Source organism: Denticeps clupeoides, chromosome 19 (genome assembly GCF_900700375.1).
Source record: "Denticeps clupeoides chromosome 19, fDenClu1.1, whole genome shotgun sequence".
NCBI lineage: Eukaryota > Metazoa > Chordata > Actinopteri > Clupeiformes > Denticipitidae > Denticeps > Denticeps clupeoides.
In genome coordinates, this window is record NC_041725.1 from 19,088,091 (window position 1) to 19,115,345 (window position 27,255).

Sequence of the window (27,255 nt, forward strand, 5' to 3'; positions counted from 1 at the left end):
TCCATTTTCCAACAGAGTATCAAGATCCCCCAGACCCAAATCCGGAGAGTAACCTGCCTGAGGAACCAGATGAGAACTCCACGACCCAGAGCGGGAAACGAAGCTGCGACCAAAGGTGATTTAAAGCGGTATTTATACAGGCCAGAAATGTCAACTACAATGGACGTGGGACGTAGCGTCTGGACATCATTATCACTTTATAGCAAGAACTTCCATCAGCGCCACGCTCCAGTCCGGTCAGATGAACCGTCCACTATAATCTGTCCTGACTGCTGCTGTTGTGGAGTAAATCCAGAAAACAGACTAAGTCAGAACTCAGAAGATGAGCAAACATTAACTCCAGCCTTAAGTAAAATATTAATAAGCATAAGTACATCCTAAAATGGACATGCCCCCAATATTTTAAACAATTGATTCAATTGGTTGTGACCAATGACCAAAAAAGAAAATTCGTGGAAATATGAAATTTGAAATGCCGAGGCGTGTGTGCTCAGTGAATCTAGATATGCGTCTTTATCGTCATAAATAGTTCTCTGGTTACGAATGCCCTTAAACTGTATCAACCCGCCCCAAATGGCCATAACTTGTACCAATCTGCCCAACCCTTTTAATTCGGGTGTACGTTGTCTGCTAAGACCAAGCCACGTCCCCAGTTCACTGGACATCTGCATGTGTGCTGAGAGTTTAAAGGTCAGAGTACACAATGGCCCACAAACATATACAAAACTGTTCGATACTCAGAGCCTTCCGACGGTGAGATCCTGCGGGAGGTGACACCAGTGACAGGGGGGACCGGAAGGACCCTCCGAATGTGGAAGGTGAGGAACACACCGGCCTTTCCGGCGACCATTCATTCCCTCTCAACTACTTCATCAGTGGGCATCAGTGGCAGTGGTGGCCCAGCGGGTAGGGAGCAGGACATGCAATCAGAATGACACAATGACAGTCCACTTCACTTTCAAGGTAAAAAGGGCTTACGTCACCCAACGGTGTGAGGCATATCAGGAAAAATATCTAAAACAAAGATTTATATGATCTGAGATGAAGTCACCTTCTTAAAGGCTGGTAAAAAATTATATTAACTGGTACCAGTGTTATTAACCATATAAATAATTGCATCTGACCCCTGACCCCTCCTCAGAGGTCATAGGAGAGGTCCTGATCCCCATGGCAACAACCCCTGTGCCTGAAGATGCAAGTGGGTACGACCCTGTAGCGGCTGCTGGGCATGACCCCTCAGACCCTGTGGTCACCACGCCATGGCTGCCGGTGGTAGACTCAGCGCTTCCAGAGGGAGGAGAACAGGACCTGGATGGGAGTGAACTGGAAGAGTTCACGCCCCTCCCTGATCAGGATCTGTCTGTCTCGGTACCAGCCTCCACCGTCGCCCCATCTGCGGTGGACCAGCCCCCCTTCTCCAGGCCCAGGTGAACCCCATCTTATACATGAAGCCAGGGGACTGATTGCCACACAGCCTCTTATCAGAGATCCTCCCACTCCGTAGAGTTGATGGAACGTTAGCTGTTCAACCGCAGAATTCTGCACCACTCTGGCAGAACAACATCCAGAGAACAACAAGCATCAGTTTACTGTCATCGTGCTGTACAATAGTACAATGAGACTGTGGTCCTGCCCACCACCCCTCAATAAATAAACAAACAAATAAACAAATAAAAAAAGGTAATACAAAAATCATAACATAGACAAATATATGTCAAAATCAGGTTATTTATCCCAGATCTCGGTTTTGTTTGATTTAACGTAATTTTGCAGCATTTTTGTGAAGGTACCAGGGCTGTGAGGTCAAATCTCGGCTCGGACGTTGTGTGTGGCGTTTACATGCAACTTTTACATGTTTACACGGAAACTGAGAAACTACAGTTATAAGCAGACACATGCATCTGCGTGTCACCAACATATTTTGAAACCTGAACATTTTAATGAAAAGAAATGGACCGATGAACGATCCCTGTGGTACTGCATGCCTGTTTGCACTGGTACGTTGACATTCTGCTGCAGTGAGGTTCACGAGCATGGCACGTTCCAAAATATGTACATTCCACTGCTGCTAGGTCACATGTGGCTGAATTTCATAACTGTGCTGCTCTGGCAAATATCTTCCTTATCTTGCCTTTAAAAATGGGAGTTTAGAAATGTGAAGTATTACAAAAGATAGCGGCCTTTATAGGCTTTTAAATATGTTCATTATTGGTTCACTCTTTCTTCTTTCTCTCATTTATAGTGAGTTTTCACAGAAAGCCTGAGTCGATTATAGCCATTATATGACTGAATGTCTAAAGAATCAATCTGGTCCCAATAGATTCTGAGGAACCATCTCCAGCCTCAGCTACTCCTCTGTCCTCCACCGCTTCAGAGGAAAATAACCCAGACAAGATCCTTCAGGAAAGAACCACCACCCGCTGCCAATCACGCCAGAATACGGAGGTCCCTGGCCACCCAGGCTTCCATCTCCGCCTGAACAATCAAACCCTTTCTCAGTTAGACCCGCCCAGAAGCACAGCATCCTCTGAGAACCTCGGAACCACCACACAGGCACAGCTGAACCTGCGGGTCATCCCAAGACCCCTGGGTCAGAGGTCGGGGGTGATGTGCCAAAGCGGCCGGACTACACAAACCCAACAACCGCCGCACCTGCACCCAGCGGTGAGACCCGGGAGCCAAACACCACCCCTGTAACCCCTACAAAGACAAGCGGAGCCCCAATAAGCAAGGACAACCCCCATAGCACGGCGACAGACGCGCAAGGGACTACCAAGCAGGTGGGCAGAACCGGGTTTTATTCAACTTGAGCTGCAGGTCCGTACATCTTAACGCCGCACGCTCTCTCCCCAGACGACAGCTCTACGACACCGACCTCTGCAGCGGGCCGCCCCGCAGCGGCCTGACCGCGCTCAGGAACGGGACAGTCGTAGGTTTTCCGAGGTACGCGCCAGATGCCGTTGCCAGATGTTTGGTGGTCCCGCCGTGGACGTAAGGAAGGGCAGACGCTCGTAAATGCGGAGCGAGAGACGCGCTCATATTTTCCTACGCCTGTAGTGTTTCAAGTGTGAACACACCCCAGATGTGCGTGTCCAGTAAAAACCACTGGCCTGCGGTCTCCGGTCTGGTGTCTAGAAGGGACATTAAAGGGCCTCTTGTTACGTAATAAGAAGGAAACCTCACCTTTCAGGCCCGTTCAAGATCTGTTATTGAAAAAACCCAAAATGTGGAGATCAGTCAATTGTTCTTTGGTGTAAAAAAAACAGGTCATTACTTCTGGACGCTGGATTCAGAGCGGGTCCCCGGAGTGGCACGCAGCATCACGGACGTGTGGGGGATCCCCTCCTCCCATCGACACGGTTTTCACGCGCTGCAACTGCCAGGGAAATACCTACTTCTTCAAGGTACGTCTTCAGCTTTATGGTGCTTATTGTGTTACATTATTCTTCTGATGGGAAGTAAAATCCACCGTTCTTCTCACCATGGAGATTACAACGTCATATACAGACTCCTCATATACAGTAATTAATGGGCCAGCTGAGCAAAGCACCGTCCCCACACGCTGCTCCCCGGGCGCCTGTCATGGCTGCCCACTGCTCACCAAGGGTGACGGTTAAATACAGAGGACACGTTTCACTGAGTGCACAATGACTTCACTTTATGTTATGGAACAGAATACTTTTTATGTACAGTAAGAAAAAACGTATTATACACGTTATACACACACTTCTGAATTGGGTGTGTGTGTGTGTTTCAGGGCAGTCATTACTGGCGGTTTAAGGACGGCCTGATGGATCCTGGCTTCCCGAAGGCCATCACCACCGGCTTCGATGGCCTGAAGGGTCACATCACCGCCGCCCTGTCGGTTCCGGCCTACTCGAGGAGGCGGGAGTCCGTGTTCTTCTTCAAGAGAGGTCCGTACCCAACACACACACACACACACACACACACACACCGCGTCACACACGTTTTCCTGCTGGGATGTTGACGCCGGTGCTCCGCAGGTGGTCTGGTGCAGAAATACACGTATGACCCCGCCAAGACGCCGACCTGTGGGGCCGCTGGCCCGAGGGTCCGTTACGCAACGCTCACCAGACAGAGGACGGCCCGGTATGCAGGTGGGTCAAACCGGCGGCGTCCCCACCCGTCACACCAGAGTCTGGGGTTCCACTCCTCTGCTCCCGGTCACGGCTGCCCACTCCTCAGCAAGGTTAAATGCAGAGGACACCAAACAATTACCTTCAGACAAATTTGAACGGATTCTTCTGGCAAGATTGGACTGCGTCAAATATCGATTAGGCCACACCTCTCATTTAATGCGGTTAGGAATTATAGTTTTCTGGATACTACAAAGGGATATTATAATATCTATACTTTTCATTATCAAGTAGATCCATCTACTGGTGCTTCCTTTTTATGACATGGAACGCTGATAAAACATTCTGATTGGTGAAATTGCCGTTCTTGGACGTGTGGACAACATTTGGCTCTGCTGTTAAATTGGTAAAAAGCCCGACGTAATGAACTGAACGAGCCCCGTGTTCTGCTCAGAAACGCTGCTGGGGAGGGAGATGAGCATCAGGCTGACCTGGGGGGGCTTCCCAAGCACAGTGACCTCAGCAGTGTCCATCCCGTCCAGAGCAGCGGATGGATACGAGTACCACGTCTTCTCTCGCAGTAAGAGTCTCGCTGTTTATTTAAGTCTGTGTGTGTGTGTGTGAGACGTCTGCTGCATCACTGGGACTCCAGGTGTGTGTGATGTAACTGTCTGTAAATGCGACTAAATGCAATATAAAATAATTGCAAACTTAAAAGCACGTTTAAAAGAGAATGAATAAGTGAAGAAGTAACCGCCCACGTCCCTTTTCCCCGCAGCCCAGCACTACGCCGTGAGGATGGACAACGAGCGGCCGGCGCTGGCGGCGCCCTCACCAGGCGCAACAGGGCACGGCGCCACCAGTAGCTTCTTCAAGTGTCCAGACCACTCACTCTAACACACACACGTACACTCCATACACACACTCGCTCGCTCACACAGTATAGAGCACGTGTTGAGAATACTCGTTCACTTTATTATGTATAAAAAAAAAAATTAAAAAAAAATTAGTAAAAGCAAAGCACTCAGACACCGAAACAGGACAAAACGAAGCACAGTTGAAGGAAGAGATGATCTGACGTGTCAGGCTTGTGTCGACATTGGGGATCCCAGCAACCCTACTTCACCGGTTGGCCCGTCCTCGGACCCCAACCTCTAAAGCACAGACAACCAATCAGATGGAAGGAATCAAACAATTCTGTGCATGTGGATGGTTTTGTGTTTTATATTTGATTATTAAAGGAAGCTTTGTGTATCTGTGTGTGACCTCTTTTGAAGGTTCCTCGGCCGCGGTTGTCAGTCCAGCGATGCAGCTGTCTGACGGAGACTCGTGCTTTAGAAGGCCGAGAACTGCTCGGGTCTGAGGGCACACCAGCAAAAAGATATGAATAATAGTGTGTTCACGCACGTGTGTGCGTGTGTATGTGTTTACCCATCGAGCTTGATATCTGCTCCTGGCTGGTTGACGGCAAAACGGTGTCATCAGACTGCTGTCCAGCCTCTTCAGTCTCCGTTTGGGACACCGGATCCACACACCCCTCACCGCTGCTACGGTGTACACACAGAACAGAACCGCGGTAAAAACACACACAGACGCGGTGTACCTGACCCTCGGTCATTTTCTCACGGTTTTGCTGCGCTACACCCGGCCGTGTGACTTATTGAGAGGAAGAGGTAGCTACAAGCTCCTCCCCTTTTTAAAAGCCTAGCCTCCTCACCATCAGCCAGCTATTACTTTATTACGGCAGTAAACAGATTTCTCACCCAGCAGCTTCCGGCTCCACGAAGACGTCCTCTCTCTCCTCCACCCCACTGGGCCCGGACCCGACTGTTGCCGAAACGCTGGGCGTGGATGTGGTCACCATGGGAACCGACTGCAAGGCAGGCTCAGACGCCTCCAGAGTGAAGGTCTCAGAGAACACGTTCGCTGACCACGGGTAGAGAGAGAAGCCGTTAAAAGATCTGCACAGGCCACGCCTCCTCCAGCCAAGGGGGTCACCCTCCACCCACCTGGTGCGGCCACTTGTAGGGGCGTGGTCGGAACGCTGCGTCCTCCTGGCTCCTCCTCATGAGAGGCCAGGAACAGCGGACTCTCGTACAAACCCAATCCTACACACATCAACAAAACACATCAACAAAAGCTCCGGTCAAAGCAACCGGTCAGAGGACGTGTTTATATGCTACACGGGACAGGCCCGTACCTCCTTGTGAAGCCAACTGTCCGAGGTCTGAATGGGAGGAAGTCGACTGGGTCAGATCGTCAGGTGTTCCAAAACGGAACCGTGGAACCCCAGCTACCTGAGGAGAACTGAGAAATAAATAGATAAAAATTATAAACCAGCAAACTGCCAAAATACTGATAATCAATTTAAACCCTGAGAATATAAGCTTGGCTGGTAGCAGCCTGGTGTGAAACACACTCGTCTCTGAACCAGAAGACTGGGGCAGTGGTGGCCTAACGGTTAAGGAAGCGGCCCCGTAATCAGAAGGTTGGCGGTTCAAATCCCGATCCACCACTGAGCAAAGCACCGTCCCCACACACTGCTCCCTGGGTGCCTGTCATGGCCGCCCACTGCTCACTCAGGGTGATGGGTTAAATGCAGAGGACAAATTTCACTGTGTGCTGTGCTGCTGTGTATCAAGTGACAATCACTTTACTTTAACTGACCCAGGTTCAAACCCCACTTACTACCATGTTGTCCCGGAGCAGGACACTTAACCCTGAGTGTCTCCAGGGGGGGGACTGTCCCTGTAACTACTGACTAAGGCGCTCTGGATAAGGGCGTCTGGTAAATGCTGTAAAATGTAAGTAAAGCTGCTCTGGACCATCTCCAGGTGGAACTGGTCTCCATGGCACCCAATATGACCTCAATTACAAACAGAAGTCTAGAGAAGAGCGTAAACTCACTGGATGGCCTCGGCGAACCCATCAGAACGATGGGGTAGAACCAGGGTCGGGGTGCTGGGAACCATACGGTCGTCCTCATCAAAAAACATCTGCAGGGGAGAGAAGGGGTGTTAGGGCGTCGGCAACTTTCTCTTAAATCCGGCACCCCTCACTCTGACACCCACCGTGCCGCTGACCACTCCACCGCTGGACGTACTGGAAGTAAGCTGCAAGCTCCGCCCTACGGACTGACGACGAATCGGGATGCGCTGCAGGAAACACACACGCTCTTTATCCACCCACTATCGGTCATACCGCCGTTAACACGGACCAGAGGCTCGTACCTGCGCCAGCGAAGGCGGGACCAGCTCCGGGGTGGGTGGGGCCAGGATGTTGAGACGCGGGGGCAGAGGGTGGGGCGGTCTGCGGGGAGACTGCGGGAGGCGGGGCGTTGAGCTGGTGATCGGCTGCTCTCTGGGTGACTCCAAGGAGTGCGTTTCCATGGTAACAGACTCCACTAGAGGACAGGCAGAGAATAGGGGTCAGGCGAGAGGTGATGACCTTTGACCTTGTTTAGCACCTGCGCATTCACTACAACAGCAACAGAAAAACTCAGGGAATTATAAGAGTGGATGAAGTACATTTAAAAAAAATGAAGTACCATTTGTTCAGTGTGTTAAAGCAGGTGTCCTACAGTCTAGTGGATTTTGGCGGCCTGTCTTGTTTTAGTTGAGTCTTTGCATCAAGCGGCCATTTGAGTATTTATTTAGCCTTCGTCACGTCCATATTTAAATGGGACACAACAGAAATACAGCCGCATAATAATAGTAATAATAGGGCAAATGAACAAGGAAATAACAGTGTTGTTTTTCACCAACAAGTTTTTATTTTGTAAAACACATTTAGTCTCGTTTTAATTTACATGCTATATTTCATTATGGTTATAATCACACGACCAGCATTTACATTGCGTCTTGTTTAAAGATATTTCGTCATAAATTTAGTTTTTAATTAAGATCAAATTGCAGGTTGCAACAGTCTACTTCGTCCCCCTGGACCAGGACTGAGGACCTGCAGGTCTGGTTAAACAGGACGAGGTGAAACTTCAGACAGTTGGTGTGATGGAGTGGAAAGTCGGTGGCAGCAGGCCTGGACCTGAAAGAGAACAGGCGGTGGGGGCAAACGTACGGTTGGCGGTCTGGGTGGCGGCGGCACGCTGCTGGGTGGATTCTGTCGCACCAAGACTCTCCTCGGTTTCTGTGCCGGGGTCCGTGGCATCAGGTTCCTGAGGGAGACGTTTCACAGTCAAGCTCGTCATCGGAACGATGCGTTAATGGAGAAAAGGGGTTTTACGGACCTCCGCGTCATCGCCCTCGTACGCCTCGTTCCCTTCGCCACTTCCCTCGTTACTCTCCTCCGCTTCACCCATGCCCGCATCATCGTCATCCTCCTCCTCCTCTTCCTCCTCCTCCTCATAGTCCTGTGGATAAACAAACACGCGACATGACAAGGGCCTGGACGCAGGAATCGGACTTCCCAGAAGCAGGGACTTCTCCATCACCTGCTCCTCCTCGTCCTCCTCTTCCTCAGTCTCCTCCCGCTCCTCCTCGCTGTCAGAGTCGGACACGACTATGACGTCCTCAGGCTCGTGTGGCTGGTCGGGGCTCTGAGCTTCAGACTGTGGAGGCGGCGCATCCGTGGGGACCGACTGGGACGCCATGGCATCATCATCATCATCAGCTTCCATAAGCACAGGGTACTCCTCCAGCTCCTAAAAAAACACAATACAGTAACATTTACAGCATTTACTAGATGCCCTTATCCAGAGCAACTTAGTCAGTAGTTACAGGGACAGTCTCCCCCTGGAGACATTCAGTAAGTGTCCTGCTCAGGGACACGATGGTAGTAAGTGGGGTTAGAACCTGGGACTTCTGGTTCATAGGCGAGTGTGTTACTTCCACCATGCAGTTTCACAGTTGTATGCATCGTCTTGGTACCTGTGATGCGTCTGGAGCTTCCTGACTCTCACCAGGAACCACACCTTCCGCCTCCGTACTGTCATCGAGCACCTCCTCCTGAGGGGAGAAGAAGATAAACCTTCTGTGTGTGTGTGTGTGTGTGTGTGTGTGTGAGATGAGACGTTTTTTTTTTGCATTCCAGGGTGTTCACCTCCGGTTCCACTCTCTGGACTATGCGGAGCTTTTTGGGGATGGGTGGGTCACTCGGCTCTTCGGGGGTCTCTGTGTCACCCACTGCGCCCTCCTGCTCCTCGTCCCGTGGCCGCTTGTTCAGTGATGACCCGGGTGTGCCAGGACCTGCGGTTTAGGAAAGGCGGAGTTACACCACAGTAGCTGTGTCTGTGTGTGTGTGTGTGTGTGTGTGTGAGAACGCATGCACATGTTACCTGATACAAACATGGCTGTAGAAGTGGAGGGTCTCTCCACCTGGTTGCTGGGCGTGGCCTCCATCGTAACAGGCAGTGTTGGCTCCTGATTGGCTGGCTCATTGGCGGGAGGAAGGGTCTGCTGTGTGGGCTGGACAAAGGCCGTGGCCTGGCTCTGAGGCGCGGTCAGGATGGGCGCGGTCTGCACGTTGGGGCTGGTGGAGCGAACAGAGCCGCTGGTGCTGCCGTACACCGGCATGTGTTCCACCGACCCTTCGCTCGACTGTATTGCTGGGGTCAGAGGTCAGGAAGCGATCACGCCCACGAATAACATCCGAACGTCAAAGTCTCTGGTCGAGACAAATGAGCCACTCACCCTCCTGTGACTCCACCTGCGTGGTGGGCATGACCGTAGCTGTGGGCGTAGGCGTGAGAGCGGGCGCGGGCGTGATCATTGGTCGGATGCTGGCACGGGGGGTGGGCTTATTCCCTTGACTGACTGGAGGCTTGCTGGGCGTGGCCACCAGAGGGGTAGGCTTAATGTTCGCAGTTGGAGGCTCTGAGGAACTAGCGCTACACACACACACACACACGTGGTGTAACCAACCAGATTGTACAATGAAAATGAGCCTGTGTGTGTGTGTGTGTGTGTTACCTTCCCCTCTCTGCAGCTGCAGTGTTCTTCAGTGTGATCTGCCTCTGCTCTGTGCTTCTCTGCTGCTCTGACACCTGCAGGAAAAAAAAAAAGTTTATCATCAAGTTTCTGGTGAAGTTCATCTCAGTTCTCTTCACCATGTGAACATGTTAATGGAGGATCGGCACTCGGCAGGATATCTATTCAGCAGTTCATTTTGAATTCAGTCCAGAAATGTCCAGTGATTGAGGACATTAACTCGTGGGGAGGGGCTTTTGTCCATCGGCGCTTACAGTTTAACTGTTGGAACCCTGTAATCCTAAACAGGTCGTTTTAGCTGTAAAAGTGTCATAAAACCTGAGGTGACAACATGTTCCTTTTCTTCAGGACTGCTGTACCGTTAGGGTTGGGCATCGAGAACCAGTTCCAACTTGGAACCGTTAAAAAAATAACGATGCCATCGGAATTGTTTATAAAATTTGTTTTCGATTTAACTGAAGCACTTTAAAGAACCAGCACGTTTTCAGTAAGTTAATGAAAGTTACTTTCTTGTAGAACTGTGCTTCAAATAAAGAACTTTGTTAACCAGATTGATTTTTAAACCAATTACAAGTCAGTATTGCCTAAATGAAGGATATAAAAAGTGAAAAAAGTTAGTCCAAAGTCCTGCCAACAAAATATAAAAGTGAAGTGATTGTCACATGTGATACACAGCAGCACAGCACACTGTGTACACAGTGAAATGTGTCCTCTGCATTTAATCATCACCCTGAGTGAGCAGTGGGCAGCTATAACAGGCGCCCGGGGAGCAGTGTGTGGGGACGCTGCTTTGCTCAGTGGAACCTTGGCAGGTCGGGATTCGAACTGGCAACCTCCTGATTACGGGGCCGCTTCCTTAACTTCTAGTGTGTGTGTGTGTGTGCGTGCGTGTGCGCGTGTGTGTGTGCGCGTGCGTGCGTGCGTGCGTGTGTGTACGTGTGTGCGTGCGTGTGCGTGCGTGTGTGTGCGCGTGTGTGTGTGCATGTGTGTGTGCATGTGTGTGTGTGTGTGCGTGCGTGCGTATTTACCTTGCTGGGTCCCGGCTCCGCCGGCTCGTCTCTCAGCTCGCCGAAGGCGTGCGTGTGTGCGAGCGGGTGCGCGTGCTGCTCTCTCAGGTCGCGCAGCTCCCTCTCCTGGCGGCTCAGGCGGCCCTCGTACTGCGACTTCAGCGCGCTCACTCGCACCTCCAGCTCCTCGCGCTGCTGCTTCAGCTCCTCCACCTCCCGCTGCAGGGTCTCCTTCTCTCCTGCCAGGGGCCAAGGCGCACGGATTAGCAAAAAAAAAAAAAAATTCCCACCGCTCCACCTTGTGTCAGATGTGTATGCATTTTAGGGCTGGACGATCACCAGAAATCCGCATATTTTCTATGTTTATTAAAGTCTCGCGGGAGTTCCGGGAGTCTCCTGTACATTGAAATGGAATAAAATACCCCGGAAACTTCGTGCACGTGAGAGAAGCGCGGACACGGCGGGCGGGACGAGAGAGAGAGAACGGGTATATGTGTACATCCTGGTTACTTGGCAATACAAGCCAGGCATGTCTCAGTGTAAACGGGCCTTTATATTTAACTTCGCGGGCCGAACATACGATGTTACGTCCCGCGGTCATGCGATGAGCTGTTTGTGTTTTCCTTTTTGTAGGAGGAGCCTGTAATTAACGGAACTCCTCCCACACCTGGCGCTCCTGCCGCACTGAGGCCTCCCTCTTTCTGACTGTTCGCGTTCCTGACCCAGACCAGGACGTAACAACGATGAACTTATCGGTTCAGTGCAGCATGATGGTAGAATATATATAAAAATAAAAGGAATATTAGCTGAAAGTGGAGGTTTTGTACGTTTTTGCAGGTTGGGATGTCTGGGCTGCTGAGGTTCGTTATAATAAATTAATAAACTGGTTATCATCTCTTCAGTTCCACTCAGGCAACGTCTAATGCAGCTCGAGCGCGCTACGGGTTCGTCCTCACCCACGACCAGCCGTATCTTCTGCTTGGCCGCCATCATGGTCCGCTTCATCCTCTCGTCCTTCTCGGCCAGCTGCTGCCTCTGCGCCTCCTCCTGAGCGGTCTTCTCCTGCACCTCCTGCCGCAGGCGCGACAGGTCCACCTGCAGGCTGGCAGCCTGGTCGCGCGCCGCATGCAGCTCGCCGTCGCGCTCGCCCAGCGCCTAAACAAGCTCAGGTCACTACCGGCGCCGCTTTTTAAACCGCGTTTTAACGGCAGCCCTCGCGTCATTACCTTGGTGACGTTCTCCAGCTGTCCCTCCAGCCGCGTGCTGTGCGCTTGGCTCTGGGACAGGGACTCGCGGACCGACTCCAGCTCCTGGGCGGCCGCCCGCTCGGCCTCCGCGTCCGGACCGGCCGCCGCCGCGGCTGCCGCCAGCTGACCGAGGGACTGGAAGAGCGGTGAAGGTTCGTAACTCCGCCCTCATGAAGGGCTGGGCCGGGGAGGCTCCGCCTACCTTGTCATGCTCCACCTTGAGCTCCTCATACTGCGTCTTGTAGCGGCGACCGATCTTCTTCACCTGGGTGATGGTTTTCAGCTTCTCCTGGTTGTCGAGGGCCTTCATTTCCAAGTCCCTCTTCAGCGTGTCCCTCTCCACCGTGACCTTGCTGATGGCGTCCCTCAGAGTCTGGACCTGGGACTGCAGGGATGTCACCGCGCTCCCACTCCTGCAGAGGGCGAGAGAATGGGGTCGACGTTCTGGCGGGCCCGACCCGATCGCGCGTGGGAGGGTTCGGACCTGGAGGCTTCTGCTTTCAGACGGGTGTTCTCCTCACTCAGCTGCTGGATGCGTTTCAGGTGAGTGTCTCTCTCGGCCTGCAGGCGCTTGTTCTCCTCCGGATCGGCGTCCTTCTGCTGGCTCACTAGGTGCTACATGGAAGAAGAGGGACGTGAGAGGGAAAGCCACACAATCCCTCCTCCATTTATACACCAGGCATCAGCAGATTCAGGGCTTTCAAATAAACGTAGGAACATTCCAGAGAATATCAGAGACATGTTTTTTAATATACATTTTTAATATAAGGCTCTGCTAATTCTGAGATTTTTTTTTATTGGGCCTGCAGTATTTTTAAGACCTTTAAACTCTGCATTCGTAATGATAAAGGCCCGAGATGACCCTGTATATACTTTTAGAAATAATGAATAATGCAATAAAAGAGCTCCATGAAATGAAGTAATTCCAGGAATTGAGGTGAGAGAGAGAGAGAGAGAAAATGCAGACCTGCGTACGGGTCTTCCATCGTTTGATGTCCTCCTCCAGAAGCTTCTTCTCGGCCTGCAGCATCGCGCTCTTCTCGCTCAGCTCCGCGTTCGACTCCTGCAGGGGCAGCAGGTTGGACTCCAGCTTGCGCACCTGACACACACAAGTCATGAACTGTTACGTACAGATGTTTAAATGGTCCACGGATGTCATCTGTGTCTCTCACACACACACACACACACACACACACACACACACACCTTGGCCTGCGTGTTCTCCAGCTCCTGCTGCAGCCGTTCCTTCTCCTCTCTCAGCAGAGCGTTGTTCTCCACCAGGACGCTCATGGTCTCGGTCTTCTTCATCAGCTCCTCATGCTGAGCCAGCGTCCGTCCGGTCACCTGCGCGTTGCCATGGTGCACGTCCAGCTCGTAAACAGGGACGCGGGTGCGGTGTGTGTGTGGACGTGTGGGCGCGCGCGCGTTACCTGCGTCCTCTCTCGCTCGGCGTTCAGGCTGCTCTGCAGCTCCTGCGCCTCCCTCTCCAGCTGCTCCGCCCTCAGCCGCTGCCTCAGGCTCTCGCCCTGCGCCACCTCGAAACGCGACTCGGCCAGCTCCTTCTCGCGCCGCACAAACCTGCCGCCAAAACCAGCGCCAGCCTCAACTCTTCAACTTCGTCAAAGTGGAACCGAGGCCATTTTCTTACACAGAGCAGCACGCGGTGACAGTTAAAATTTATTAAAATTTAATCAGTCACATACACGGTATGATATGCAGTGAAATGCTTTAGCGACAGCTAAAGACCAGAGAATTGCAAATATTGCAAGTATACAATGAACCAATATGCAAATATTGCAAACATAACCAAATATTACACTTTTATGTCTTTAACATAAAATATGTGTAACAGGTAGGGTGAAGGTGTGCAAATGAGTGAAGTCAAAGTAAAGAGTAAAAAAACAAAACAAAAAAAAAAAATTGTGCAAAAGTTGAGAGTAAAGAGTTTGTGTAAGTATTCTGAGGGGGATTGAGTCCAGAGTGAGTGTATTGGCTTCGGGATTCAAAGGGCTCCTGGTAATATGGAGGGCTGAGTTTTCTAAAGTAACTGAGCTGAGAAACGCTAGTAATATGGAGGGCTGAGTTTTCTAAAGTAACTCTGGGCTGAGATACGCTGGTAATATGGAGGGCTGAGTTACGCTGGTAATATGGAGGGCTGAGTTACGCTGGTAATATGGAGGGCTGAGTTTTCTAAAGTAACTGAGCTGAGAAACGCTAGTAATATGGAAGGCTGAGTTTTCTAAAGTAACTGAGCTGAGTTACGCTGGTAATATGGAGGGCTGAGTTACGCTGGTAATATGGAAGGCTGAGTTTTCTAAAGTAACTCTGAGCTGAGAAACGCTAGTAATATGGAGGGCTGAGTTTTCTAAAGTAACTCTGGGCTGAGATACGCTGGTAATATGGAGGGCTGAGTTTTCTAAAGTAACTGAGCTGAGATACGCTGGTAATATGGAGGGCTGAGTTTTCTAAAGTAACTCTGAGCTGAGAAACGCTGGTAATATGGAGGGCTGAGTTTTCTAAAGTAACTGAGCTGAGAAACGCTGGTAATATGGAGGGCTGAGTTTTCTAAAGTAACTGAGCTGAGATACGCTGGTAATATGGAGGGCTGAGTTTTCTAAAGTAACTCTGGGCTGAGAAACGCTAGTAATATGGAGGGCTGAGTTTTCTAAAGTAACTCTGGGCTGAGATACGCTGGTAATATGGAGGGCTGAGTTACGCTGGTAATATGGAGGGCTGAGTTTTCTAAAGTAACTGAGCTGAGAAACGCTGGTAATATGGAAGGCTGAGTTTTCTAAAGTAACTGAGCTGAGAAACGCTAGTAATATGGAAGGCTGAGTTTTCTAAAGTAACTGAGCTGAGATACGCTGGTAATATGGAGGGCTGAGTTACGCTGGTAATATGGAAGGCTGAGTTTTCTAAAGTAACTCTGAGCTGAGATACGCTGGTAATATGGAGGGCTGAGTTTTCTAAAGTAACTCTGAGCTGAGAAACGCTAGTAATATGGAGGGCTGAGTTTTCTAAAGTAACTCTGAGCTGAGAAACGCTAGTAATATGGAGGGCTGAGTTTTCTAAAGTAACTCTGAGCTGAGAAACGCTGGTAATATGGAGGGCTGAGTTTTCTAAAGTAACTCTGAGCTGAGAAACGCTGGTAATATGGAGGGCTGAGTTTTCTAAAGTAACTGAGCTGAGAAACGCTAGTAATATGGAGGGCTGAGTTTTCTAAAGTAACTCTGAGCTGAGAAATGCTGGTAGTATGGAGGGCGGGCGCTCTGGAGCCACAAGGAACTAGCAGACCCAAGTTCTGCTTATTCTGGTTCCCATCTGTGGCCTTCGCTACTTTCTGAACGTGGCGGTGTGCGTGGGAGAGAGAGAGACGCCTACCGGAGAATCTCCAGCAGTTGGTCCTGTGAGTGGCCTTCCTCGGCGAGGGGCGGCACCAGCGCGCTCTCATTGGTCGCTCGCTGCAGGGAGGCGGCCATGTTGCTGCTGATGCTCTGAATCTGCTCATGCAGGAGGGAGTTCTGCCGCTGGAGTTCAGAGACGCAACTCTCCAACTTGCTCAACTCCTCCTGAAGGACGGGCAGAAGGCGAGTGTCATCACCTACTTACCCATCCTCTTAGTGAGCACAGTGGCAGCGTGGCGGTTCGTTACCCGCTAGGCCACCACTGCCCCACTAGGGGTGCTGTTTGCTAATCCCTGTATGGGTGAAATTACCCTGAGTAATATCTCCTGCTCCATCCAGCTCTCCCTCTCCTCAGCCAAGATGCTGTTCGCCCTCCTCTCTCTCTCCTCCAGCTCTTGTCTCTCTGCTGCCCCCTGCTGGGCCTGAGCTTTAGCCTCCTGCAGAGCGGCCACGTCTTCGGCGTGGAGAAGCATCTCCCGCTCATACTTCTCCTGCGCCTCAGCAAACAGAGCTGCCTGAAAAAACCACACGCACACACGGTCCCTTAGCATGTTGAAAATAAATCCACAGAGCAGAGTAATACTTCACGGGATAAGTGATAACCAGAGGATTCTAGCATGAAGCAATAGTGGAATGCTTTTGCAATGCTTACAATAATTTTTTCAGTACCACCACATCACAAAAAAAAAAAAAAAACACAGCAACAGACCCACCTGCTCCTGACAGTCGAGCAGCGCCCTCTGCTGTTGCTCCTCTGCTACCGCGGCCTGCTGCAGCACCTCCAGGTTTTCGGCCTGAAGGTTGTGGTGGGTCCTCCTCAACTGATCAACCTTCACACACACCACAATTAATGAGCAAAAATATATAAAACAAATAAAAATAAATATTGTCATTATAGGTAGAAATTAGTCAACGCAGCAAAGTTTTAAATTATTTCATGACTCCAGATAAAAAGCATTTTAACTACATTATATATTATACATTTACATTTACATTTACAGCATTTATCAGACGCCCTTATCCAGAGCGACTTACAATCAGTAGTTACAGGGACAGTCTCCCTGGAGCAACTTAGGGTTAAGTGTCTTGCTCAGGGACATAATGGTAGTAAGTGGGATTCGAACCCGGGTCTTCTGGTTCATAGGTGACTATTATAATAGTCACAAAAAAAAAAAAAACACACACAGCACCCCGTATTGCTATTTGGCATGAAAGACACACACACACACACATATATATATATATATATATAAAAGGTCACCTGTTCCTCCATTGTAGCCAGATTCCGGTCTCTCTCCTCAGCCAAGTCCAGAATTGCTTGCTCCAATACTACCACCTTCTGCACTATCTGCTCATGCGCCGTTCCAGTCTCAATCAGACGAGCTTCAACGGTCGAGTGGAATGTCTCGGTCACCTGAGGACAGGAGGATGTGAAGCAGCAGCTGTCTGGGGATCTACGGAACCGTGAAACGACAGAACACGCACCTGTTTCTCCGTCTCCACACTCTCCTCAAGCCTGGCGCTCATCGCTTTGTATTGCTCCATGCTGGCGGTGGTGGAGTGCAGTCTCTCCCTCAGCTCCTGCAGTTTGGCCTCGGAGTCTCTCAGCTGGGCCTGCAGGGCCTCCACCTCGGCCTCGGAGCCGCAGACAGCTGGACGACAAGGAAAAAAGCGAAATCTGTTCCAGGGCTGGAGAACGCGTCAAAGTACAGATCTACATCAACAGGGACGTGCTCAAAGTAGCGATGGGCCTGAACCGATACCAGGACCGATCCATTTTTCAGTCTGGAACACGAGAAATATCACCTTAAAGTGACACAGCAAGCAGTGTGCACTTGTGATACACAGCAGCACAGCACACAGAGAAATTTGTCCTCTGCATTTAACCATCATCCTGAGAGCCCGGGGAGCAGTGTGTGGCCATTTGCTAAATGGCACATTGGCGGATAGGGATTCAAACCGGCAACCTTCTGATTACGGGGCCGCTTCCTTAACCGCTAGGGCACCACTGCCACCACTGCCCCAAAAACAATGCTCGATGAGCACTGTGCTTAACCTCTGAGTATTGTCACATGACTGATCCAAACAAAACATTGAAAAATGACAGGCTGGTAGTAGCCTAGTGGGTAACACACTCGCCTATGAACCAGAAGACCCAGGTTCAAACCCCACTTACTACCATCATGTGCCTGAGCAGGACACTTAACCCTGAGTGTCTCCAGGGGGGACTGTCCCTGTAACTACTGGGTGGTAGTAGCCTAGCGGGTAACACACTCGCCGATGAACCAGAAGACCCGGGTTCAAACCCCACTTACTACCATCGTGTCCCTGAGCAAGACACTTAACCCTGAGTGTCTCCAGGGGGGGGACTGTCCCTGTAACTACTGATTGTAAGTCGCTCTGGTAAATATCGTAAATGAAAATAGTGGAAAAAAATATTGTTTGGCCTACCCCTTAGTTAGTGGAACTGTTCATTTTATTTATATTTGTTTTTCCGCAACATTTGCCTGCTGGTTGCATGAAAGCATTAGAATTAATATATTTACATACGCAGCTAAGGAAGCGGACTCTAGGGCTGCAGGTTCGAATCCCAAACCGGACTGATCCCCTTGATCCCGTCCCCCCAACTGCTCACCAAAGGGTGATGGTTATAAATGCCGAGGACTCATTTCACCATCACCGTGTACTTGCTGTGCGCCAGTCATAGAGAACTCACAACAATTATACAATCTCAATCGCAATGAAATCCAGCTCAATCTTGGTGATCATGTTTGCGCATTTTTCACGATCATGATAAATGTCAGAAATAAGCATATTTGTGTATTTAAAGGAGCGAATGGCTGAAAACGGAGGCGAGAAGGGCAGCGAGTCATGGTTTTATATGGTAATAAACTGTTTACCATCTCTGGCAATATCAGAAAATTCGATAGCAGAAAGTACATTGCGATTGATTTTTCTTGCCAAATTCCCAGCCCTATATGGAATATCAAGGTACGAACGCTCACCTCCAGAGGACGAGCCCAGCCCCCCAGGACCAGAGAGCAGCCCCTCCCCGGTGCTGAGCTGCAGCCTCAGGGCGGTCAGCTCCAACTGGGCGGTGCTCAGCAGGTCCTTGGCCCTCTGGTGCTGCACCGTCTGGGTGTCCAGCTGCCGCTTCAGCTCCACCAGCTGCAACTACGGAGGAAAGCGGGATTAAGGCCTGGCGAGGTTGGAGACCGAAGGGAGACTAAATGAGAGGCTCACGTCGTGGTTCCTGCTGTTCAGGTGTTTTTGCTCCACCTCCTCCTCCACCCTCTTCTGAAGCTGCTGGATGTCCCGCTCCTGTCGCTCTATCTGAGTGGTGAGACGCTCGCGCACCTCCCTCTCGGAGCGCTCCAGAGTCTCCTACGGAGAGGCCGGAAGAGTCAGCCAGTGCAAGAACCAGGTGGTCATGGTGATGGCACCGCGCGTGAGGTACCTGGATGCTCTTGATATTGGAGAGCAGGAGGCCCTGTCCGGTGCTCTGGGTGAGGATGGTCTCCTTCTCCTGAAGCAGTCGAGTCTCTGCCAGTTTTAGCATATCTCTGTCCTTACTAAGAGCCTCCACTTGAGCCTAAAACACAGACATATATTATATTAGACCCTTCTATTAAAGAACAAAACGTTCCTCAACACATGAAAACACTTAATGGATAGAAGCCACACCTCAGCCAGGACAAGCTTCTCACTGGCAGCGCGCAGGTCCTGAGTGAGGGTGTGTGTGGTCTGCTGGTTCTTCTGCAGGTCAGCACTCATCCTCTGTCCAGTCTCTCTGAGGGAAGCGATCTCGCGGCGGTAGCCCTCAACGTTGTCCTGGAGCATCTCATAACTAACGTACATACACACAAAACACTGATTGATGCAACGCAGCAGCAGATGCTGAACGTAGATGTACAGGGTTTCTGCAGGTTCAAGGAAACGTGTCCTCTGCATTTAACCATCACCCTTGGTGAGCAGTGGGCACCATGACAGGCGCCCGGGGAGCAGTGTGTGGGGACGGTGCTTTGCTGAGTGGCAAACTACTCAAAACTACTTTCTTCAAATTGAAGACCCTGCTTCAGCAGGGGTCCACACACTGCTCCCTGGGCACCTGTCATGGTGCCCACTGCTCACTCAGGGTGATGGGTTAAAATGCAGAGGACAAAATTTCACTGTGTGCACCGTGTGCTGTGCTGCGGTGTATCACATGTGGCAATCACTTCACTTTATTATTATAAAATGTATTTTATCTAAATTGATATAATCATTTTCTTCCCAAACATGTTTTTTAGCCTTGAAAACCATAACAGACTCATTACCTATACTGCTGTAAGCCACTAGGGGGACACCGCGATATTTTGTGAGTGATTACAAGAGGTGGTTTTTGATATGTGCGACATGCGCCCGATGTCCATGGTGGCATCTTTTTTTTTTTTTTACGTGTGGTATTTAATTGCACTCCATCTGCGAGGTGTGCCCGCTTCTTGCAGCGGAGTAAGGAGAGAGGGCGACGGCATAAAACTGGCCAGGGCCGCCCCCACCGCTGGCCGTTTAACATTTTTAACATAATTCGACTGCACACGTTGCATTATTCGGAACACCCTGCAGACCGAATGCTGACGCTGGTGCCTGTGTGGACTGATGCCACGAACACCAGAAAAACGGCTGGTCCAGACGTCCGCGTCAACGTCTGAAGGTCTGAACACTCATCTCAACAAAAAAATAATTATGTAGCATTTTGTTCGCCTGTGATGTGTGTCTTTCAAATTGTGGGGACTATGACACTACGTGCCACCATCCCAGCGCCAACCCGAACGTGCATTGTTGTAGACATTGTGGTCACCCTAAGCCCTGACCGTTTGGAGGTGAACTCCAGCTGGGTGCTGATTTTGGCATTCTGGGAGCGAAGGTCTGACAGCTGCTCCTGCAGCTTGTCTGTCTGCACCGTCTGAGCGCGCTCAGTCTCCAACTTCTCCTTCTTAAAGGCAGCAAACACCTCCTGCAGCTGAAGACGCACAAAAACATTCCCAGCATTTACCAGACGCCCTTATCCAGAGCGACTTACAGTCAGTAGTTACAGGGACAGTCCCCCCCTGGAGACACTCAGGGTTAAGTGTCCTGCTCAGGGACACGATGGTAGTAAGTGGGGTTTGAACCTGGGACTAATGGTTCACAGGCGAGTGTGTTACCCGCTAGGCTACCACCAGCCAAAAACATGTCACATTTACCATTTCAAACTCTAATTACAAACCTACCTGTTTGAGAGCAGCTTTGGCCTCCACGGCCTCACTGGACTCCGCCAGGGTGATCAGGCCGGTGGGCGTGGCTGCGGTGGGTGTGGCTGCAGGGGAGCGGCGTGGGGTCGACGTCAAAGTGAACTCTTCTGCAGCTGCAACTACTTCACAGGTTGAAGGTCAACCATCAGCATTTTAGTTAGCCTGTGTGTGTGTATGTGTGTGTGTGTGTGTGTGTAGCGAAGCATAAAACACGTTTCTCACCAGGCTGCGACATGTGGACACCAGTGGCCTGAGCCAGCAGCAGGCGGTACGCGTCCCTCTGCCGAATGACCGACTCTGTCAGCTGGAGCTGAGTGGCCCGGTGCTCCTTCATCTGAGCCAGGTCAGCCTGGACCTTCTGCAGGTTGTCCTCCAATTCACTCATCCTGAGAAACGGTCAAGTCAGTGGACACGAGGACAACGAGAGGACATGGCGGCGCAGATATGCACACACACACACACACACACACACACACACACACACACACCTGGATGACTTGGACTCCATTTCAGCTTGCTCCTGCGCATCGCCCAGCTCCCTGAGGGCCACCAGGAGCCTCTGGTTCTGCTGCTGCAACTCTTCCACGCTCCGGAAGGTCAGCAGGTGCTGCGAGATGACCTCTGACGTGCTGCTGACGTCGGCAGAACTGAGCAACACGTCTTCACGGAGCACATGGTTACCGCGAGCTTCTTCCAGCTCAACCAGTAGAACACTGACCTGAAGCAGAAGATATCATACCTAACTTTCCACAGTGAATTTGCGGTTTTAATTATCCGAGAGGTAAGAGTGCCTCAAGGACCAATATTTAGCCCACTCCTGATTATAAATCTTGATCAATCGCTCAGATATGACCGCATGGCACCATTCTAAACATCTTGATGTACTTCCAAGCCCACCTGCTGGGAAAGATCAGACAGCTGCTGTTCACACCGCTGGTTCTCACGCTCCAGGACCGACGCCCGCTTATTGGCATCGTCCGCCTCCCTCTGGAGACTCTGCACCTCCTGGGGAAATTAAGAGAAAAAGATGAGGCACCATGAAGACGCACAAGTCCCGGCGCTGTTTAATCTCAGCTCTGACTGGAAAATGATGGTGACTGAAGGCTCCACGACAGAAAGTAAATGAATAAATAGTGATTTCGTTTAAAAGGTTTCACACCTTAACCGCCTGCTCCAGCTTTCCAGACAAGCTGGCCACAGACTTCTGCATGCGCTCGTGTTCGTCTCTCTGCCTCTTCAGGACGGGCGCTTTGGCTTCCACCTCCTGCACGATGTCGTCCAGGTACTTGTTGACGCGCTTGGTCTCCAGCCGCTCCAGCTGCAGCTGCTCCTGCGATTCGACGTACGCCCTGTACAGCTGCGGCACAATAACCGCTCAGAGTCGGCTAAACGGCGTCTGGTAAACGTTGGGCACGTGCGGGACTTCAGTACCTCAGTGAGCTTCATGCCCGGCCTGATTTTGGTGATGGCCGCCGCAGTTGGAGACATGGTGGTCAAGCGCTCTTCGGTCAAGACGGAGGACTCGCCCACACCACCTGTTAAAAACCCACACACACACAACTCACAACTTCGTCCAGAGTCAAAAGATTCAGGCGTGAAGCAAACGAGCAGAAGCGTTGAATGCATGTCCAGGCAGCACCTCGGTGTTTGGTGTTGGACAGCAGATCGTTGGCCGTCTCCAACTCCTTCTCCAGGCCCGCAATCCTCTCCTTCAGCTCCGCCTCCACCCCGTCCCTCACAACGCCTATCTCCAGCAAGCGAGCCTCCAGGGACTTATTTACTGCAGGAACGGAAAGATCAGACATCAAGTAGCAGCAAACAAAGTGCCGGGACGGAAGGTTCTGAACTCTGTAGAAGTCATGGAGACCAAGATGAAGCCATTTTGAAGAATCCGATTCAAGAAACATTTAGTACAGGTTGAATCAGGAGAAATTGAATCTGTTTTTACCTTCATGGCTGTTTTGTTCACTACAGTAATAATAAAAAACCGCTCGATAAGATTATCATCAAAATGACTGAATAATGAAGTATTCAGCATGAACATTACTGTAGGAAACAGTCCTTGATGTCTAATAATGCTGCCATTTCACACTCTACTAGGGTGACAGTGCCCTAGTGCGTAACATCGTGTCCCTGAGTGTCTTCAGGGACAGACATGTCCATGGACGTACGCTCCCAAGCGTCGCGTGGCTGTGTTTTAGTGTCCCGTCTCTTTTAGGTTGACTTCGTGGGACGAGATGAAGCCTACCAGCTCCACCTATATAAAGTGACTTCAGACGGCGTTCCGGAGGTCCCCAGGGTCCATGAAGATCTGCAGGGAGCTCCGTTGGGGATCTCATTCATGTGTGTTGTTGCTTTGGGTGACAGCCCCTTTGTTGTGAGTCTGTGTTAGCCTGTTAGCCTTGTGTTTATGTGCCCTTTTCATTAACTTTTTGCATGTTTGAGTTATCCCCTCAGGACCACTCCTTGATGTTTTACTGTACAGCTTAGCACTGTCACTACTGAAGCCACTCTGGATAAGTATGGTAAATTCCATAAATTTGATCACAGGAAAAGCTTTGAAAAAGACGCAAATCTTCACATTTTAGCTTATTACATAACCTCACGTGTGTTTCATCGTCCCGTGACGACAATTTGACTTCAATTTGCTCTACATTATAAAAACTGCAAGAGAGAAAGGTGCATCCAGACTTCTGAATGGTGGTGTATTAAAGGTCGTCTGACCAAAATTTCACTGTGACATTACTTAATGGTCTACGGTCCTGCAGTGGCTAAAAATGGCGATAGGTGTAGAGTGCGCTTTCACCGCTCAGATCTGGAATTTGTCCCCTACGACATCACGAGGGGATTTATTTTTCCTGGAAAAATGCAGACACAACACAATTGTTGTTGGTGGATGGTGTCGATGATTATATTTCCGCGAATGTCCCATCAACCTCTATAGGCCGCTCTCCTCCTCATTAGCATACAGTCCTGGGAAATCTCATTGTGGGACTAATTCTGCACCACGGCTGAATTTCGTAAATGCACTTCGGATGCAGAATAAGGGGTGCCGATATAAAAGCAAAAAATAAAAATGTACAATTGTCAGGTGACCTTTAAGGAGAGGTCAACCGGCGCCGTTCTCTCACCTTCCGCCGCCTCCTTCAGCAGTTTCTGGAGTTCGTCCACGGCGCGGGTCAGTTCCTCACTCTTGGCCTCAGCGTCTGCTGCTGCTCCCTGCACACACACAGATCAAAGCGTCTCACACTTCTCGCTTCTGCCATTTTCACTTGCCCTTTATGGGTAGATTTCTTTTATTTATTAGCATTAAGTGCATGCGGCATTTGTCTCAGTACATGGTTCCCTTCTCCTAACAAGCATCCTCATCATATACGGTCCTGAACTAAAAAAGTCGACGCACCTTGTACAAGTTGGAGAGTTTGATGTTTGCGTTGAGCTCATTCCGGAACTTCTCCTCAGAACTGGCCTGCTGTTCCTTGAACTGGCGAACAAGACCACAGCAGGACAGAAATTCCAATGGTGACACTCAACAGAAGGCGGCGAAGGAATTAACAGAAACTAGAACATGATGCGTGCCTCCTTCAGCGAGTTGATCAGCTCCTCGGCCTTCTTCTGGAGGGTTCCGTTGGACGTCTTCAAGCCAGTAACCTGCTCCTGGAGCTTAGAATTCTGGGTAAAAAATGTGGACTTTTTAACTAATGTCTGTTCTGGCACAAGCCATTAATATGGAATAGCTCCATTATATATATATATATATACATGGTGGCCTCACCTCGTCCTGTTTGCCCTCCAGGTGGCACTTCAGCTCCAGAACCTCGCCGGCCTTCTGCCGCGCGACAGAAAGAAGCTCCTCCCCCTTCGCCTTCAGCTCATTGGTCAGCCACGTCACCTGACCCCGCAGCAGCTGCTGCTCCTGTTCGGCGCGCTTCTCGCGGTACTCGGGTGAAGAATGAAAAATAAAATAAAAACCACGTCTGGATGGCGCCCTGACGCGCGGGCGGAGTTTTTACCTTGGTGGAGACCTCACACGCCTCCAGCTCATCCAGCTTCAGCTGCAGCTGCAACTTCTCCGCGTTCGCTTCCGCCAGGCGGCCGTTCAGACGGGTCAGGTCCTCTGAGAGCGCAAAGCGCACGCACGCACAGACACACAAAAACACAGACACGCACAGACACACAAAAACACAGACACACACAGACACACGCACAGACACAAAGACACACGCACAGACACAAAGACACACGCACAGACACAAAGACACACGCACACACACAAAGACACACACACACACACAAAGACACACACACAAAGACACACAGACACACACACACAAAGACACACAGACACACACACACAAAGACACACAGACACACACACACAAAGACACACAGACACACAAAGACACACAAAGACACACACACAAGACACACAGACACACAAAGACACACAGACACACACACACAAAGACACACAGACACACACACACAAAGACACACAGACACACACACACAAAGACACACGACACACACACACAAAGACACACAGACACACACACACAAAGACACACAGACACACACACAACACAAAGACACACAACACAAGACACACAGACACACACACACAAAGACACACAGACACACACACACACAAACAAAAACACAAAAAGACACAAACACACAAAACAAAAAACACAAAAAGACACGCACACACAGGCGCAAACACACAGACACCACACACACACCAAACACACACAAACACACAAAAACAAACAAACACAAACACAACGAAACTTCGGTCAAAACCGCCAGAGCACAAGCTGCTGAGAAGAATGTTAGTGATTGTGTGTGTGTGTGTTTCTACCGTTCTGGTGCTCCACCTCCTGCGACCTCCTCTCCAGAGTTCTCACCAGCTCTCGTTTCTCCGCCTCCCGCGCGTCCTTCTCCTTCAGCAGCTGGTCCTGGTTAAAACGTTCCCAGACACGAAACCCGTCTCCATCCCAGACCAAAATTAACCTGTCACGCACGTGGATTTGGAACGAGGCCGTCTGGTTCTTACCTGCCGGGACTCCAGCGCCGAGCGAGAGTCTTCCAGCTCTTTATTCTTCTCTCGTGCGCCTCGGAGCTCCTCCTCTGCAACGGGGACGAAGAGCAGCGTTCACGAAAGGCGGAGGAGCGGAAAAGTTCCGCGAGGAGGCGGGCCGCACTCACCGAGCCTGGACAACTCGTCTCGGAGCTTCTGCTGCTCCTGTGTCTGCCTGACCAGCTGGTCCTGACTGCAGGAGAAGCGCCGCTCGATCTCGAAGTACTGTTGCTCTGGAAGGAACACCAATAAAACGAACCGATTGAACGAATTCGAGAACCGAGCCAACATCTCTTACTGCGGGGAGGAGGCACGCTACTCTGATCAGAGTAATTAGATAAGCAATTAAAAAAATTACTTTAAAAAGGAGACAGTTCTGGAATATGGAAGCATAATGTAGACCTGTACTACATGTTATACGCTTACAGAACTTTATATGTTTATTTGGAATTCCAGAACAGGAACCCGGCCTTTGGGCAGTGGTGGTCTCGTAATCGGAAGGTTGTTGGATCGAACCCCGAAACACCAAGGTGCCACTGAGGTCCTTGATGAAGGTACCATCCCCACACGCTGCTCTCCGGGCACCTGTCATGGTGCCCACTGTCACCAAGGGCGACGGTTAAATGCAGAGGACACATGCTGTGGTGTGGCTACAAACCAGAAGACCAGATCGTGTCCCTGGGCAGGACACTTAACCCTGAGTGTCTCCAGGGGGGGGACTGTCCCTGTAACGTCGCTCTGGATAAGGGCGTCTGGTAAATGCTGCGCTGCAGTGTCTCACAGCGATAATCACGTCACTTTCCCTCCACTCGTGTTATCCACGCTGCACCGAACTCTTCGCTTTATTCAGAACAGAAATCGGAAAACTTTTATCATCGGAACGCTTTACGAGCGCATTTTATCTTTCCTGATCGAGGAAAAAACAAAAAAACACCGGGCGGCGGGATGTGAACAACGTCGTGAACTTTTAACACAGCAAAACGCCGGAGGAGGCGGACAGGCCGCGCCGCGGCTCCGACTCACCGCCGTCCACCCGCAGCTGCTCCTGCTGGCCGCGCAGGGAGTCGAGCTCGGCCTGCTGGTCCGACAGACATCTCTCCAGCTTGGTCTGGACCGCCTTCGGGAGTTTGGAGACCTCGGACCGCTCCAGAACCTGCAGCAGCGCCGCCGCCATTTCTCCCGCAGAACCTCCGGCGCGGCCGCTT

General features: G+C 50.7%; 1 protein-coding gene and 1 pseudogene across 4 annotated transcripts; one reads left to right on the forward strand and one right to left on the reverse strand.

The window, feature by feature from the left end:
- Positions 1 to 1,958: 1,958 nt before the first annotated feature.
- LOC114769653 (proteoglycan 4-like) lies at positions 1,959 to 5,351 on the forward strand (annotated as a pseudogene).
- On the reverse strand, positions 5,052 to 27,255 carry LOC114769337 (nucleoprotein TPR-like). 4 transcript variants are annotated; one of them, XM_028962261.1, is made up of 51 exons: positions 27,074 to 27,255; positions 26,179 to 26,283; positions 26,027 to 26,100; positions 25,832 to 25,928; positions 24,984 to 25,087; positions 24,746 to 24,910; positions 24,550 to 24,642; positions 24,374 to 24,454; positions 24,102 to 24,189; positions 22,610 to 22,750; positions 22,402 to 22,505; positions 22,130 to 22,327; positions 21,868 to 21,975; positions 21,459 to 21,688; positions 21,193 to 21,356; positions 20,950 to 21,092; positions 20,551 to 20,699; positions 19,382 to 19,544; positions 19,155 to 19,289; positions 18,941 to 19,081; positions 18,703 to 18,871; positions 17,183 to 17,349; positions 16,959 to 17,111; positions 16,411 to 16,527; positions 16,009 to 16,212; positions 15,675 to 15,862; positions 13,724 to 13,871; positions 13,500 to 13,637; positions 13,261 to 13,392; positions 12,778 to 12,908; positions 12,496 to 12,706; positions 12,273 to 12,428; positions 12,003 to 12,201; positions 11,068 to 11,285; positions 10,022 to 10,095; positions 9,743 to 9,939; positions 9,388 to 9,657; positions 9,153 to 9,298; positions 8,981 to 9,058; positions 8,545 to 8,754; positions 8,341 to 8,463; positions 8,172 to 8,268; positions 7,328 to 7,500; positions 7,169 to 7,252; positions 7,005 to 7,093; positions 6,298 to 6,404; positions 6,107 to 6,205; positions 5,861 to 6,023; positions 5,529 to 5,644; positions 5,364 to 5,456; positions 5,052 to 5,251 (listed from the first exon to the last, which is right to left on the reverse strand). In XM_028962261.1, the coding sequence occupies exons 1-51, from the start codon at positions 27,222 to 27,224 to the stop codon at positions 5,220 to 5,222; spliced, it is 7,116 nt and encodes a 2,371-aa protein (XP_028818094.1). In that variant the 5' UTR covers positions 27,225 to 27,255; the 3' UTR covers positions 5,052 to 5,219. The 4 variants fall into 4 exon arrangements, with proteins under 4 accessions (XP_028818094.1, XP_028818092.1, XP_028818093.1 ...); XM_028962259.1 differs by having other exon boundaries at positions 5,052 to 5,456; positions 20,950 to 21,089; XM_028962260.1 differs by having other exon boundaries at positions 5,052 to 5,456; positions 5,529 to 5,641.

Excerpts from the sequence above, each read along its gene's own strand:
- LOC114769337 (XM_028962258.1), bottom strand. The coding sequence starts at position 27,224 with ATGGCGGCGGCGCTGCTGCAGGTTCTGGAGCGGTCCGAGGTCTCCAAA. Across the intron at positions 19,545-20,550 it reads CTGGAGTTCACCTCCAAACG|TTATGAGATGCTCCAGGACA; the intron begins GTCAGGGCTTAG and ends TATGTACGTTAG. Across the intron at positions 5,645-5,860 it reads GTGGAGCCGGAAGCTGCTGG|CAGCGGTGAGGGGTGTGTGG; the intron begins GTGAGAAATCTG and ends TGTACACCGTAG.